General features: G+C 36.8%; 1 protein-coding gene across 1 annotated transcript; it reads left to right on the top strand.

Moving 5' to 3' along the window:
- Positions 1–7,096: 7,096 nt before the first annotated feature.
- On the top strand, positions 7,097–9,722 carry LOC110860942 (serine/threonine-protein kinase ppk34). The gene is made up of 2 exons (XM_022110057.2): positions 7,097–7,662; positions 7,832–9,722. The coding sequence occupies exons 1-2, from the start codon at positions 7,462–7,464 to the stop codon at positions 9,371–9,373; spliced, it is 1,743 nt and encodes a 580-aa protein (XP_021965749.2). The 5' UTR covers positions 7,097–7,461; the 3' UTR covers positions 9,374–9,722.
- The last annotated feature ends 6,310 nt before the right edge of the window (positions 9,723–16,032 follow it).

The raw sequence follows: 16,032 nt of genomic DNA, 5'->3' as shown, positions 1-16,032 counted from the left end.
TCAGCCTTTCCGTACTTATAGACTATTTTAAGACTTGTATTCACACTCTTAAAAATAACGATACACTTTTGCACCGTAAATGCACCCTCAATTCTTAAGTAAATAACCTATACGGGGTCCAGAGTAAACTTTACTCTTAAACAAGACATCGCTAATATCAACTCAGTTTTTCTTTTCCATCCCGCGCTGGTATCCTCCCCACGCTATTAGTATGGTAGGGATACGAAGCGGGAATCAAATTTTTGGTAAAGTAATTCTGAGTCAGTAGTACTCTGGATTTGGTACATATGACTTACTTAACATATGCATACAGATATCTGTAATCTTGATGATTAAACAAGATTGAATACAATAAATTTCTAAGCCAAATAATTTGACACTGTGCAAATATATTGAGCATTGAGTAACGTAAACAGTATGAAGAAATGAGCACAGTATGTTGATTAATATTTGCATTCAGGCATTTATTTGCAATGTTCTGCGAACATAATAAAATGCTTGAATATACATGCATACTGTTAAACAATGATGTGGATGGTGTCCACTCTGTGGAAATCAAACGCTACCAAGCATTCCGGAGCTTATCATTCCCTTTTAAAAATTATCCGGGCCTAGAAAAGGAATGCTGGATACCTTTTACCCAACAATATGGCCAGATATGCATTTATTTAACAGAATCCACCCAATCGTGTACACTTGAAAATGCTAACTTGCACAATGCATTCATCGCTGGAACGGGACATGTTCTGAAAGACATTAGGTGCACTAATGCTATTGAGATTATTGGGAAAGACCGCACCATAGAGCGCGTAGATGCTGCGAATCTTATTGATAATTCGACCAGCCTAACAAAATTGTAAAATTGTCCTACAAACATACTTAGCACAATACAATTCCAAAGCTGTAAAAATTTGTACATTAAGTTAAATTAAATGTGTTTAATTAAATGTTACAATTTAAGGTTAATTAATTTTAACGAATCGTCTTAACGTGTAATTATTAATTTTTCTTGTAGCGATGCCCATAATTAACATACTTGATGAGTTAAATAAACAGAAAGATTTTTTAGGCCTTTTAAGATGGCCTTATAGACTTACCAAGATGTCTGTCTGTCCGTCCGTCTGTGCGTCCGTCTGTGCGCACGATAACTCTCTTTAAACACATGCTATCGACTTGAAATTTTGCACACTTGATCTTCGGGTTAAAAGTAATGATGAGTTCGGAGATGGGCATGATCGGCCAAGTAGTTGGCCAGTGGGGGTTTTTTCCACCCAAATGTGTTGCCATTAACTACCAAGATGGTATTAACCTTTTAAAAACGGATTCCACCAATAAGGTGGAGGGCGATTTCGATCTCTTGGCGACGGACTACACCAATAAGGTGTAGGCCAAATTTTTCGCCTTAGCGACGGACTACACCAATAAGGTGTAGGCCAAATTTTTCTCGTTGGCGACGGATTCCACCAATAAGGTGTATGGTTACAGAATTCCGTTGAGACCGGGCTACATCAATAAGGTGTAGGAAAAAATAAAAATAAAATGACCGAGAAAATTTTCTCAGTTCCATTCTTTCCTCCTTATTTGTCGTTGGTTTTTCTTCAAGCCTGAACTAATTTTTTTAGAGTTTAGAGTTGTAGTTGTAGTGCGGGGAGGAACTCGGAGGAAGTGCATCAGAGGTCACGCCGCGCCCCAGAAAAATTATCCAACATTGGCGCCGCTAATAAATTGGTCGGCGTTGACCTCTGACCTGTATCATGTTGTAAATATGATACAGTTCATATTTTTTTAAAATTATCACAACGTTCTCTTTAGCTAATATATTCGCAATAGTGTCACCACCGATCGGAACAAGTCACAGAACACTGAAGGACAAAATTATAGCTAATAACTTGTTTAAAATATAAAATGCATCCCAAAATCAGTGTCATCAAATTGATGACATGAATGATGACGATTTATTCGTTTAGTTTATTTTTGTAGTACTATCAAAATCAAATCCGATCTTTTTATCAAAATTAATATCGTGTGTTCATTTGGTTCAGTTGCAATTTCATGTTAAAAATGTATTATGTTCTAATTTTTGTTGTCGAATCAGTTCCAGGTCTCTAATAAATCATAACTGCATCAGTAGAATATTCAAAATCGGTTTGCATTAATTCAGTCCCCAACTGATTTTATCACCGCCCCACAAGTCGGTCTCAATGGTATTCTGCCCCCCAGTAAATCCGCCCCCAAATGCAATAGAAACCATTTTTAATTCCGTTTTTAAATGGTATCCAGGTCAAAATTAATTAGTTTTTATAAGGTTAATGCCATCTTAAAAGGCCCCGCAAAGTTGCTTGGAGTAGGTTTTAACATTGTCGTAGTATGTACATACCTTACTTAGTGGGGGCAGGCTAAGTGTTAATAGAATGAAACGCCATAGCTTCAACACTTTTTGTGCTACAAATTTCTAGTTAATTTTATTGGAAAGCCAGCTAATTTTTGAGTAGAAAACAATTTTTAGTTTTCGAAATTTCTTCTCCCGGCATTAATGCAGCGCTGAAGAAGCCGCCTGCAGTCCTTTGCTGAAGCACGCACTGAATTCCTGGACAAAGTGTTCAATTCCGTGCTCAAAAAATTTTTTCGGACCTCTACACTTCTATTAGACTTAGAACACACGTTTGCCCCTAACTTTGACCATTTTTCATAATCTGGAGATTCAAATCCAGAAAGTAGAATTACCATTTCCAAGTGGAGGTAAAATTCAGAATTTTGTTTTTTACCCACGCTTGGGTCATTTTTTGCACTATAAGCTGATGCTTAGTCCTACTGTAAGGTCCAGTCGACTTCAATGAATTGGATCTCACTTAGTGGATGCACCACGGACTAAAAAACATTTTTTTAGAAATTTTATCCCCCCACCTTCCCCCCATTTTCAACAAAATGTAGAGGAATTACCCCAATTAACTCTCACCTGCCAAAATCATCACAAAACCCGGAAAATGTGGGTTTTTGACCTTTTGTCTGTATTGGGGGATGTCTTTGACAGATTTTGCGTAGATTAGGCCAACTCGCTTGTTAAAAGATTCTTCCAATGTGAAAATCTCCTCATCTGTAAATAGAATCCTCTTCACTTTTTTGGCGCGTACCGCTTGAGGAGAGCCCTTCATTTCTTTAGTAGGGCTTTGTTTGTGGATATCATCAAGAGGTGGCAAGTACCACATTTCAAAGCCTTAAACCTAAGGTTCAGTTTGAGTACTCATTGGACAATCTGCGTCAACAATGTCAGCTGTGAGGCTATTTTCCGTTGGAATTTCGAGAATTTCTTCGGATTCTGTCCTTCAGCGCCTTCACGATGGGTGTGGTCCTTGTAGGTTTTCCAAAAAATTTTCTTCGACTGTTCTTAGTCGATCCGGTCCCCATGAACGTTTTTACAGTCCGCTGGATTAAATTAAAGTGCACATTCGATTCCTATCACACTTCTCAAATTAGCTATTTCTTTTTCCATTTTTCAGTGGAAAATTATTGCTTCCTTTCAGTATTTTTCCTGCTGGCATTCTTTACAAGTTGTTAAAAACTCATGTGAGGTATTTATGTAAAATCGCACGAGGAATTCAATGCGCTTATCAGATTTTCATTATCTCCAGCGGTTTTAAAGTTATTAGCTATTAACACTTAGCCTGCCCCCACTAAGTAATATCGATAAATGCATGATTTCAGTCACACAAATTCGATCACCTGGCTACCAACCACGAGGCTATTATATTACTCGTATTTAAGTATTTTGAAAACTTCCTGTCGGATGCTAATTATTAAGTAGCTTCAGCTACTTTATGTGAAGACTTTGTCCGTCTGCCTCTGTGTCCGTCAGCAGGATTACCGGAGAACGGATCAAGATAATCGAAATCGGTTTGCGACATTACATAGGACCCCAGGGGGAGCATCCCATCAACTTTTTGGGGCAACCGGACCAGCCCCCCTGGGGCCAGGGGGTGTGGTCGGGGTAAAATGAGATTTTTAGTGCAATTTAATCTATAGATGAAATACAGCAAAATAAAGTGTTCCCGCGCTGTCGTAGGCATGGTTGGGGTGAAGTGTGACTGAAGCTACTTCCGTATGCGCGTTTGCGACGGTTTATTTGATATGACAAATTTCGAAAGCATTCTTTTACAAACTTCAGCATTGATCAAATTTGGAACTCAGACTGTCAAAATAGAAATCCCAACAAATAAATTTTGGTCCTTAGGGAGGTCAAGTTGGAATGGAATTTTTGGTCTGGCATAAATCGCTCTGGTCAAGTTGGTAAGGTAAATTTGGGCTGGACAATTTGGTTTAATTAAATTTACTAAATTAACGATGTCATTAAGTATTTAAACTTTCATAGATGTGTACACTATAAAATATTTTTTAAAGAATTTGAAGTGCAATATGTATTTGCATTCGAGGGATCGAAAGTAGGAACCCATAATGTCTTTCAAAGAATTTGTTGATCCCGTTTGTCAAGGCATATTTTCTCAAATTGTTCATATTTTCGATTTTTGGAACATTTTCAAGCATTCTTCGTTCATTTTGTGACCTTTTGCCAAATTCTAATAATTACGTAAACACAAAATTGCCAGAAAATGACGAAAAATTCAGTTTTCTCACAAGGAGTAATTGTGAGAAATTTACAGAAATTTGTAGAAATTTTAACCCACTTCCTTCGGTGATTTAGTTAATACATTGACAACGCCTTAAATCATCCCAGAACAATTAATGGTACACGATATGCTTGACCACAAGTGTAGCCCCTCACCCATACAAGACATAACATTTAATTGTATTTAGAGATGCTTCGTGCGGATTAATCCTGAAAAGGTTCGAATAGGTTAGAATCCTTAATTTAATTTAGGATACTAAATAAGTTTTCGAATTAAAGACTTTTGAACGAATTTTTCAAGGATTAGAAAACACCCCAAAATATGTTACCTATGGATTACCTGTGGTGATATCTTATATTTATTCAGCTTCGTATATTTAAAAGATGATTCTCAACCTGAGCCATTAACGTAAAATATGAATCGTCCAGGGATTTCACTGAACGACAAGGCGCAGAATGCCGATCTGGGGCCATTTTTGGCCTTTATTACCAAGGGTTGTTATTTTTTAATTTTGAAGATGATAAAAAATAAGTTACGACTTAAAAAAATTACCTATAAAAAATTTACTCGAGCTACAGTTTAATCTACGTCTAATGAGCAAAATATCTATATTATAATTTCGAAAAGTCTGTCCCGTGAAATTTCCCATGACATTCCTGCATTCTGATTGGCTGTTGACATTCCTGCTTCACTAATCATGGAACAGATACGAATTATGGTTACGATTATGATTATGATTGTGATTAATGATTATGATTATAATTATGATTCTGATTATAATTATGATTATGATTATCATTATCATTGTGATTATAAATAAATTTCTTTAGCAACATCAAAAAAATCCTTACCAACGTTCTAAAATTTCATGCGGCCCGTCTTTAGGACGGGCTTATAGGCTAGTATACAAATAATTTAAATTACAGGTATTTACGATGTCGAATTTTTTGGAGCTGGTTTGAATGATTATAGCTTCGTACATGATGTTTTAGCAACCTAATATGTACAAGTACCATCATTTCTCGAATTGATTGTCTTCAGATACCAGCCGGTTTGGAGATAATGACCTCTTAAGGTGGCAAAAAATGACATGGCGAAATTTTAAGTTTTTGGCCTACGAAAGTTATTGGGGGTAATTTTTTTCAATTCTAGCATACTTACGAGTTATTCTTATACCATAATTATCTTTAAAATTAAAAAGTAAAAAATGATAATAAAAATAAATTAAAAATAAATCTTGGTCGCAGATCCGCATTCTACGCCTTGTCCTTCCACTCAGCTTAAATATTTTCAATCTTTCTGAAAAGATTAGCATAAAACAGGCAGAACAAATGGAATCAGCTAGACAAGGTAAATAATTGGCACGGAGATTGGTTCCTGAAGCTCAGCTACAAGCGCGATTCGATGTTTGCCATATTTGAGCATCTCTATTGATGGTTTGTTTATTATTGTGTAACAATTGCACTGCTCGTAAATTGCGTTATAATTTTTTTGGTATATTTGTGAATAACAAGAAATCTACTGAAATTCTTAGGGCGCTTTTCGGGTCCCTCAGAATTTGGCGCCCTGGGCAATTGCCCCGGTTGCCCTCCCCAATTGAGGGTACTGCCATGGAGTCAAACCACTTCAGGGTCTTAGTATACTCATAGGACCCTACCACATATCCAAAGGACATCGAGATCTGAGACGGGCAGTTGGTGAAGCTCTCATCAGTGCACGACTCGTGGGTTAAACTTATTATTAATTTTTTAATAATGATAAATTCCAAGCATTTTTGTATGCTAGCAGTAAGGCAAAATATTTCATACATAGTCCGATCCTACGAATGGGACACTATTTTTTGAGGAGAAAACTATTGTCCGAAAGGCGGAGAAATTTATGTAATTGAGCTTAGATAAATTAATTATATGCAAACTAAATAAAAGGAAATTAAATGTTTGATAAGCAAGCGGAACGAAGGACAAATGAAATTTAATACCTTCAAGCCCCTTAAAACACTAAAAATTATGATAAGCAATGAAGCAAACCCAAAAAAATAATAAAATAAATATTTCGCTCTTTTAGTAAATTGAAGCCCGACTAATGAATAAACAAGCTCTAGTACAATTAGTTTCTACGCTAAACGATTTGACACTGTGCAAATATATTGAACATTGAGTGACGTATACAGTATGAAGAAATGAGCACAGTATTTTGATTAATATTTGCATTCAGAGATTTATTTGCAATGTTCTGTGAACATAATATTATGCTTGAATATACATGCATACTGTTAAACAGTGATGTGGATGGTGTCCACTCTGTGAAAATCAAACGCTGCCAAGCATTCCGAAGCTTATCGTGCCCTTATCTTCGAGCTAGCTTATCTATCTTGTCGCCACCAGTAGATACATACACACATGCATATATACCTGCACAGACTTTGACTATGATTATTATATCACTTTATTGCGCAGTTTGCAACATTTCTCTTCCCTAGTTCGAGTTCAGTGAACTGATTCAAAAAATTGGTGAATATTTCTTATCCTAAAATGGGAGTGGGTCCAGTTAGGTTATAAGTTGAGTTGTCAACGTGTGTACAAAGCAATGATTTTAAGCAAGATAAACATTTCCATGACCAAGTTTCAGATATTTATACGCAATATTTTGTGAACGTTGGCAAATAATACATGTTCGATTAAACTGACCACGAAGTTGTCCACTCGGTGGAGACATCTCGCTATCAGGAACTCTTGAGCTTGTCATGCCCTTATCATCGGGCCAGCTTATCTTGTTGCTACCAGTATTTACAGACATATACACTTAAACATACTTTGACTCTGATTAGGATGTCACGTTAATGCGCCGTTTGCAATATATCTCTCCATTCTCAAATCATCCTCGTTCGAGTTTACTGAACTTATTCAATTTGGTAAAGATTTCCTACCGCAAAATGGAAGTGGGTCCAGCCGTTCCGTCAGAATCTATAAATTCCTGGTTGAGGACCCAAACGTTGAAATCCTTTCTTGGACATGGATCATTCGGTTACGTTTTCCAGGCGGTAATTCATGATATTAATCAGTTTTGATTTTTGTACCATGTTGAAAATACACTTGATGGTGATGTAATTGGTTTAGGATTGTACATACATTCATATAATTATTGAAATACGGTGTTAATTTTCATGCGAAGTCAAAAACCAGTAACTTTAACATTTTATTACAAATTAGGTTGATCGACTGGAAAAATCCACTGCTATTAAAATAATATTTGTTGACCCGACCGATAAAACCTCGACGGAGCTGGAATGTGAAAAACTACGACTCTCCCGAGAATACAAATTAATTTCTGGAAAGAAACACGACAATTTGATCGAAATACTTGCATCAACCGAAAAACCTTTCGCTGTGGGGGATGTACAAGCCTTGCTAAGTCTTCCTTGCCTTCAGAACAACTATACCGTTTTAGATAAATTTCAACTCTTCTTTCTACAAGCACAACGAGGAACACAAATTCCGACGCTCTGCATTCAAATGGAGGTATGCGGTATGTCGTTGCGTCAGTGGCTGAACAGAAATAATCAGGCTGACGATCCGAAGCTCCATCCAGTTCGAAAGCAAATAGTTAAGGACATGTACGAAGGGCTAAAATATCTGCACAACAATAAAATCATGCATCGGGACTTTCGCCCAGAAAACATTATGTTTTCCTTCTCTTCTACGGAAGAAGAGTCTGCCTTTCCAGTTAAAGTGGGAGATTTCGGGCTATGCCGAAAGCTCCATAGCGAAGAAACGGTCACTAACACACTAACCACCAGGGTCGGCAATAACACGTATCGCGCCCCTGAAACAAAATTTTCGGATTACGGCATTCCCGCTGATTTGTATTCGTTTGGTTTGGTGTGGTGGGAAGTTGTGCAGGCAATTAGACAGAAAGATACGGCCTCTATGTTCGACGGGTTGGTTCATGATTCGGATTCAAGTCTTGTCGTAGAGGCAAATTGGTGGTTTCCAAATTGGGCAAATATTATTATTCGACTTACTAAGAGACGAGTCAAGGACAGAATTACAGGGCATGATGAAATACGCATTGAAAGTACCGTATATAATGTGGAATCGCATGTGCAATTCTCTGGTATCCAAGACCTCATTTTGCCAGGAGATATAGTAAATCTTAATATTTCGGATGAGATAAGAAAAGCTTACGGTTTTAAAGTTGACAATGTTGCTTTTAATGGGGTTAATCCTTCAGTCCATCAGCATTTGTCATTACACATCAGGGGAAACTCCTGTACAATTAACAATCTTAACTTGGGATTTTTAGACGTGTCTGGTAATGATGGCAGTTTCAGTAATGTTACTTGTGACGATTTGTTTGTCTCAGGAAATCGAAATAAATTCAGTAACATTGAAATCTTACATGTCAAATCTTACATTCTTTATGGTAGGCCAGCAATTACTATTAGGGGAAAGAATAATGTTTTAAAATCTGTCAAATGTACAAATTCCCATACCAAACCAATCAAAAATAATGCGTACCCACCATATGCACGCTGGACACCTTTTGCCCAAAAATATGGCCCGATATGTATTCATTTGGCAGAAGACTCCCCATCGTGTACAGTTGAAAATGCTAATTTTTACAATGCATTCATCACTGGAACTGGACATGTTTTGAAAGAGATTAGGTGCACGAATGCTATTGAGATTATTGGGAAAGGCCACACCATAGAGCGCGTAGATGCTGCGAATCGTATTGATAAGTCGACCTAATAAAATTGTAAAATTGTCGGCTCCATTTCGGATTAAGAATAAAATTCAGTGCCGCTGAACCTCGACCTTCTGGACTATGACATATTATCCAAGTTGGAGCCAGATGCATCTTTTAAACCCCACACAAGTTTGGAATCCGAGAAAAATTCTATCGTCACGAAATTGGACCTAGATCCCTTCGAACGCGTGCGTACCGCGGATCAGACGCGGGTGCCAAGACTTTGGGCTAGAGTCGCTTCGAAAAGAGGAAATCTAGAAAACTATTTGGTTTATTTTGAAGAGAATTTAATGGGCTTTCTCGGGATATCCTTATTTTTCAAGATTCAATAAACTTAGCCGGCTATATTAATTTCTGTAGTCTTTTTTTTTTTTTTTTAATATAACGCACGAATTTATTCCAAATATTCAAATTAAATCATCAAATACATATCATTTATTATAAAAATATTGAGGCGACGTCTTCTCGACAAGGCTTTACAAAATTTGGCCGTCATGGGTAGGAACTAAGCCAGTGCTTGTCTCCCGTATCTTCTTGCCTCTTAAAATGTTACAATTTTAGTAATTTTGGACAATTTCAGAATTCATAGAATATCATTAATTAATATAATTACAAGGTTTTCTTAACAAACGACGTATCAAATATATAGTAAAATCTTATCACATCATAAAACTAGGTGGGTTTATCTTACATACTAATTTACGACTAGGTATTGGTTAATCATGCAGAAAAAGGAAAGTTAATTGCATCAAAACCCTAAATTAATGTTTATTTTATTCTTGGAAATTTTATAAATAGAAAATTTGTCCCAATTTTTTTGAAATTTAGGAAAAAGGCTCGAATTTATACTGCATGCATAAAAATCAGTCAAAATCCGTCCATAAAGAAGGTGACGGAAAGAGGAAATGAGATCAAAATTGCCAGAGTAATTATTTAATCGGTGGACAAATGCTTTATAAATAATATTATTTGCATAAAAAATAATTACATTTCCCCCCGCATGCGAAACCCCATGAAGGAAGGCGTCGTCGAAGGCTCGCGAGTCAATGTTTACTTTTGTAAGCAATTTGGCTACTATTTTTCTTAAATCTAAAGTATGTGGACATTTTAAGTAATGTTCCACTTTCTGTAGTCTACATAACATATGGCACCACCAGGTATCTACAAAATACCATTCATGTTTCTAAACAGGCGATTTTGATCCATTTCTGGGGGAACAGTTCTGCGAATATGCCCTCCTTCTCCCCCCCCTTCGCCGGCAATGTAATACTTAATGGAATTGAAATGCTAACAAAGGAGTGGAATATTAAAACAACGGAAAGTGTGTAAATACTTTATGTTTAGTTCTTAAATTGCACCAAGAAAAATTTCAGTGAGCTTGTTTAAACACGTTATTGGTTGTCAGGAATTGGTTGAACCCCGGGAAAGTGATAAATAGGAACTATGTATAATAAGATACAAGCACACATATGCCTTTATACTAATTCACATAAGTTCTATGAAATGTTCATATTATTTTGCAAGGCAATAACAAATCAATCTAGCGCCATGTGAAATTACTTATGTTTTCAGACATAATTAAATAATTCATCGCATTCTGCGCTGTATTCTACACCGCCAAACATTTTGAATAAATATTCTAGCGACACGCCTAATTTTAAAAGCTACCGCTAAAGTTACTAGGTACAACATTTTACGCAACTCAAAGATAACAATCAATACAGATGAACCAATTAAAACGCCACATAAGGATTTGTTACTCAGATTCCGAACTGGGGTATTGCGAGAGATATTTCTGGCGCCAATATACCAATTAAAATAATTAGTTCTGTATTTGAAAGAGGAAGTCATACTCTGTCTGTGCTCAAAATTTCATATTTCTATGATGTCCGGTTCTCATTTAAAACGAGGTGAAAGCGAAGAATTAGCAAAACGAGTTTTGCATTTTTACTTTTCTGTCGCAAATCAAGACTCCAATTCGACCTGGCAGCATTTCAAGAAAGAAAATTTCAAAAAGACTACAATTTATTCTTACATAAAAAAGTGCAAGGAATCCAATGAAATTACTTTCAAAAAGATCCCAGGCCCCAAACCAAAGATAGCGACCAAAGCGAAGATAAACAAGATCAAAAAAATTTTTAGTGATAAGCCTTCTACAACTGTCGGTCAGGCTGCTCGGAAACTTAAAATGTCGAGGTCCTGGGTGAACAGAATTAAAGTAGAGAAGTTGGGGATCACTGCGAAAACCAAAAAGAGTTCACCAAAATATATCAACGGTCAAGAAGCCAGAATTCAGAAGGCATGCAAAAAAATTTATCGAAAACTGACACGAAAAGTTATCGTCATGGATGACGAAACGTACGTTTACCTCGATCCAGCTGAAGTCCCAAGCCGTCAATTTTATCACTCCTCGAAAGATGGTGAAGTGTCTTATGAAGACCAATTCAAAGTCAAAAGCAAGTTCCCGAAGAAATATTTGGTTTACCAAATCCTGGACTCGGACGGAAATTGCTCGGAACCCTTCATTACGGAGGCAAAAATGAACTCCAAGATGTACCTGGAGAAATGTATCAAAGGCGTTCTGGAACCCTTCATACATCAACATCATTCCCCAGAAAGTATTATCTTCTGGCCTGATATGGCCACTTGTCACTACGCCAAAATTGTGACGGACTATCTCAAATCAAAAAACATCAATTTCATCACCCGTGAAGGAAACGCTCCTAATCTTCCGCAATGTCGTCCAATTGAAAGATTTTGGGCAAATTGTAAAAGACGATACTCAAAGGAAAAGAGAAAACCAAAAGGGTTGACAGGATTCAAAAGGATGTGGAAAAGAATCAGCTTTCAAGAAGCAAACGAGCATGGGAAAAGCCTAATGGCAGGTGTCCAGAAGAAAGTGGGGGCGGTCGCAAGAAAGGGGGTGAAGCAAGCTATGACTGATGGCGACTTATAGGTATGTTCCAAGGCTACGTTGTATAAAATTTGGAATGAATCTATGAATTATTTCTCTAGATATCAACAAAATGGACCAGTTCGGAATCTGAGTAACAAATCTATAATATAAATAGAGTTAAAATCGCTCCACCCAGCCTAACCGAATCGTCTTCTCGTTTTGGAATAGTATACTCTGACAATGCGATGACGCCAGCGGTCTCGCCCCGATTTTGACGAAACGACGATAATTATGTAGGCTTAGATAAATAATTAGGCACGTGTTTCAGGATTTTTCATAATGCTCAGTTTAAACGAAATTATGAGGAGATCCGTGAGCGAGAAATCCCATTTTCACCGTGACATTTTTCTCTGAAGGGAGAAAAATACAGATTCTCCATTACGAATTTCATCATAATTTCGTTGAAGCTTAAATTGGGTGGGCATGAAGTGTTTTTTTCCGATTTATATATTTATATATTGCTTGTACAAATTTTGAAATTTTGAACATTTTTCAAAATTTTTGAAAATTTAGAAAATTTTTGAAAATTTTGAAAATTTTTGAAAATTTTTGAAAATTTGTTGAAAATTTAGAAAATACACAAAAATGCAACAAACCAAAATCGCAGAAAACCACTTCGTGCCCACCAATTTTAAGTTTAAACGAAATTATGATGAAATTCGTAATGGAGAATCTGTATTTTTCTCCATCGCGATAAAAATGTCACGGTGAGAATGGGAATTCTCGCTCACGGATTTCCTCATAATTTCGTTTAAACTGAGCATTATGAAAAATCCTGAAACACGTGTCTAATTATTTATCTAAGGCTATATAATTATCGTCGTTTCGTCAAAATCGGGGCGAGACCGCTGGCGTCATCGCATTGTGAGTTACGTGAAAACTTTCTCATCACAATTTCCATATCTAGACGCCCCTGGATCCCCGATTCGAATAGACGTTGAAAATATTCCGGCACCTTTGAATTACCCTCACCTTCAAATGTCCACCCGCCTAAGACAAAATTAAGTATATCCTTCCCCTTGTAAAATCATTATTTCAGATTATAATTTTAATCATGTAATCGAAAATAGTGATAACATAACTAACCTGCTTTTTGCAGCGACTTTTCAGATTTTCCCAGCCTTTTTTCAACTGAGCCCCTGTACGTTTCACTACCGAAATGTGGGAACAAAATTCCGTGCTCACACTGTCCCAAGCGTCCTTTTTCTGAGCTGTCCACACAGCGTTGGTTCGCTTGTTCTCTACCACGGCTTTAACAGACGGCTTATTCACTATTTCCAACAAAATTTCCTTCTCCTCAGAAGTAAACGGGGGTAATTTTGCAGTCTTTTTTTCAGATTCATCTTGCGAATTAGACATGATCACACTCTTCTTTCCAACCAATGAATAATAGCTTTGATAATTTACGGTGATACTAGCGTAGAGAAATGCACCAAGTTTCGTAGATGTTAAATCGTTAACACGAATTCTATTAGTAACTTTATTACTATTATTTACTTGAGAACAAGTAGGCAAATTTTATTTTGCAAGTCAAGTTGAAAGTCCCACTCAAAAATCTCGACTCAGCTCACAAATTGGAGACTCAGCTCACAAATTCTGACTGGAGGTTAATTTTCATTAAGAATACCAACTGAGTTGAGTGAAGAATCGAGACTCGCACTCACACTCAGCAAAGTGTGAGTGTAAGTGGAGATTTTTATGTCATTAGGAATGTGACCGTAAGTCTTCTTTCATATTATGTTCCATATCCAGATATCGAAATGACTCCAGTCCCCAAATCGTGGGAACCGAATGCAAATGTCTGAACAATTGCACAATATTTCCATTACTTTCTGTTTCTGTGCACTGCATTGTTGAAATATTCTTTGACACAAGACCGATAGGTTGCACGCAAAGACGTTCTTGCTTTCGACCAAGTAATAAGATCCCAAAGTTGTCTGACATGCGTTCACTTTGTAATGAGGTTTCGCGAGGATGCTTAAAGATTCTTTGCAACTCTGATTTTTGTATTGCACATATCAAAATTTTGTAGACATTTTTATGCAAAGGGGGAAAAACGTTACTGCTCTTGTACTGATAGTCGGACGCATCCATCCAAAACTTACTGTATGGTTGTCTTAAATCGAAATTTCCTGGATAATAATACTCATACACAATAAAACTGATTTTGCATTTTGAATTTCGTTTTCTAAATAAATGTGTTACAGTATTTCTTGGACTCCTAAAGATATCCAGACGAACTAGAATGAGTGGGTGAAAATCAGAGGCACTGACTGGCTGAAGCACGTAGTCGCTGATTTTGTCGTACACAATCTGTACTTGGCAGTATTCTGATCTAGCAAGAAGCTCAGGTATGTTAAGATGCTTTGAATTTTTGCATTGGATGATTTTAAATAGTTGAAGTGAAACTAGTACAGTGATGGCTTTCAAAATTCTACAACGTGAAGGGCTCATTTTGGTTAAATAACGATTTTAAATATATTTCTTATTTACATCTTTGTAAGTGTATTTTACTGTAGTAGCTGCCTTTTCAGGTTTAGTTGTCTAGGCGACAACAGTGATACATGATAACATAACTTGATAACTTACCTATTTGAATAAGTTGACTTTAACTCTTTCACGTATGCTTACGTGTGTTTCGCGTTCATTTTTGATTTGCTTGATGAAATTTGATGTATTCATAATTTATATGTGGACATTTATTCATAAGGTTTCACGATTTACCGGTCGCACTAAAATTAATAAGATATAACTTACCTGACAGAGGAGGGAGAGGTTTATGTACATAACATGAGGATATCGATTAATCCTGCGTACTTGTCTTCACGCTTCCCAGGTGAAAAATTTAATGGATTTTATGCATAAATTTGTCTGGTTTTTATGCAGAAAAATTTATACCGAAACACTTTGTGCACAAAATGTGCGTCAGTCAAAAACCTTAGTGGATGCTCTTTACAACCGAAGCTTACTGAAACACTTGAATTCACACAACTGCAAATATTGCACAAAATTTTGAAATAATTTATGCTGAAATTAGCAAAGATGCCGTATAGTATAACAGCGATGAGTAAAAATCTGCCCGAAATTTCCTCGTGATCGGGCCAAACGGTCCGATATAGATTTCCAGTCTTCTCAAACTCTCCAACTGTTTGACCCTCATTTTCGGCAGGTGCATTTCTCTCCAAAACTTTATAAAATCAGCCGACACCACGGCAAAATTTGCCATCAAGGGAGGCATTTCATGGGTCATTTCGATAGTCGCAATTAGCATGAAGATAGCTTGAAAAGTTAGCGAAATTGGCATGGACACCTTGACCAATAAATAGCACAGTGTAACGCCACACAGAAAAAATAGCAACATTCCGACCGGCATTTGAAAACAAATTTTACAACAACAATAAATTTCGCAACACCCAGGTAAACCCACTGGGTACGGGTTTTCGATTGCAAAACCCCGGTTTTTCTTACCCGGCATATAACGACAATTCTTGGCAATATGATGGTAAAAAAATTCAACACGTTCACAACTTTGTAATCCAAGTGTGTTTTTCATGTCAAATTGAACCCATTAATTATAATTTATTGTACATATTTCCAACATTAAGCTGGGTCATGCAGAGCCAAAAAAATTTAACGAGGTCAATCGACCTCCCGCCGCGACCCGAGGATAAGAAATTTGGTTGGAGGCCAATAAACATCCGCCCT

The sequence above is a fragment of the Folsomia candida genome, unplaced genomic scaffold, assembly GCF_002217175.1.
Source record: "Folsomia candida strain VU population unplaced genomic scaffold, ASM221717v1 Fcan01_Sc036, whole genome shotgun sequence".
NCBI lineage: Eukaryota > Metazoa > Arthropoda > Collembola > Entomobryomorpha > Isotomidae > Folsomia > Folsomia candida.
Note: the sequence above shows the minus strand (reverse complement) of the source record. Positions and strands in the feature narration are given on the sequence as shown.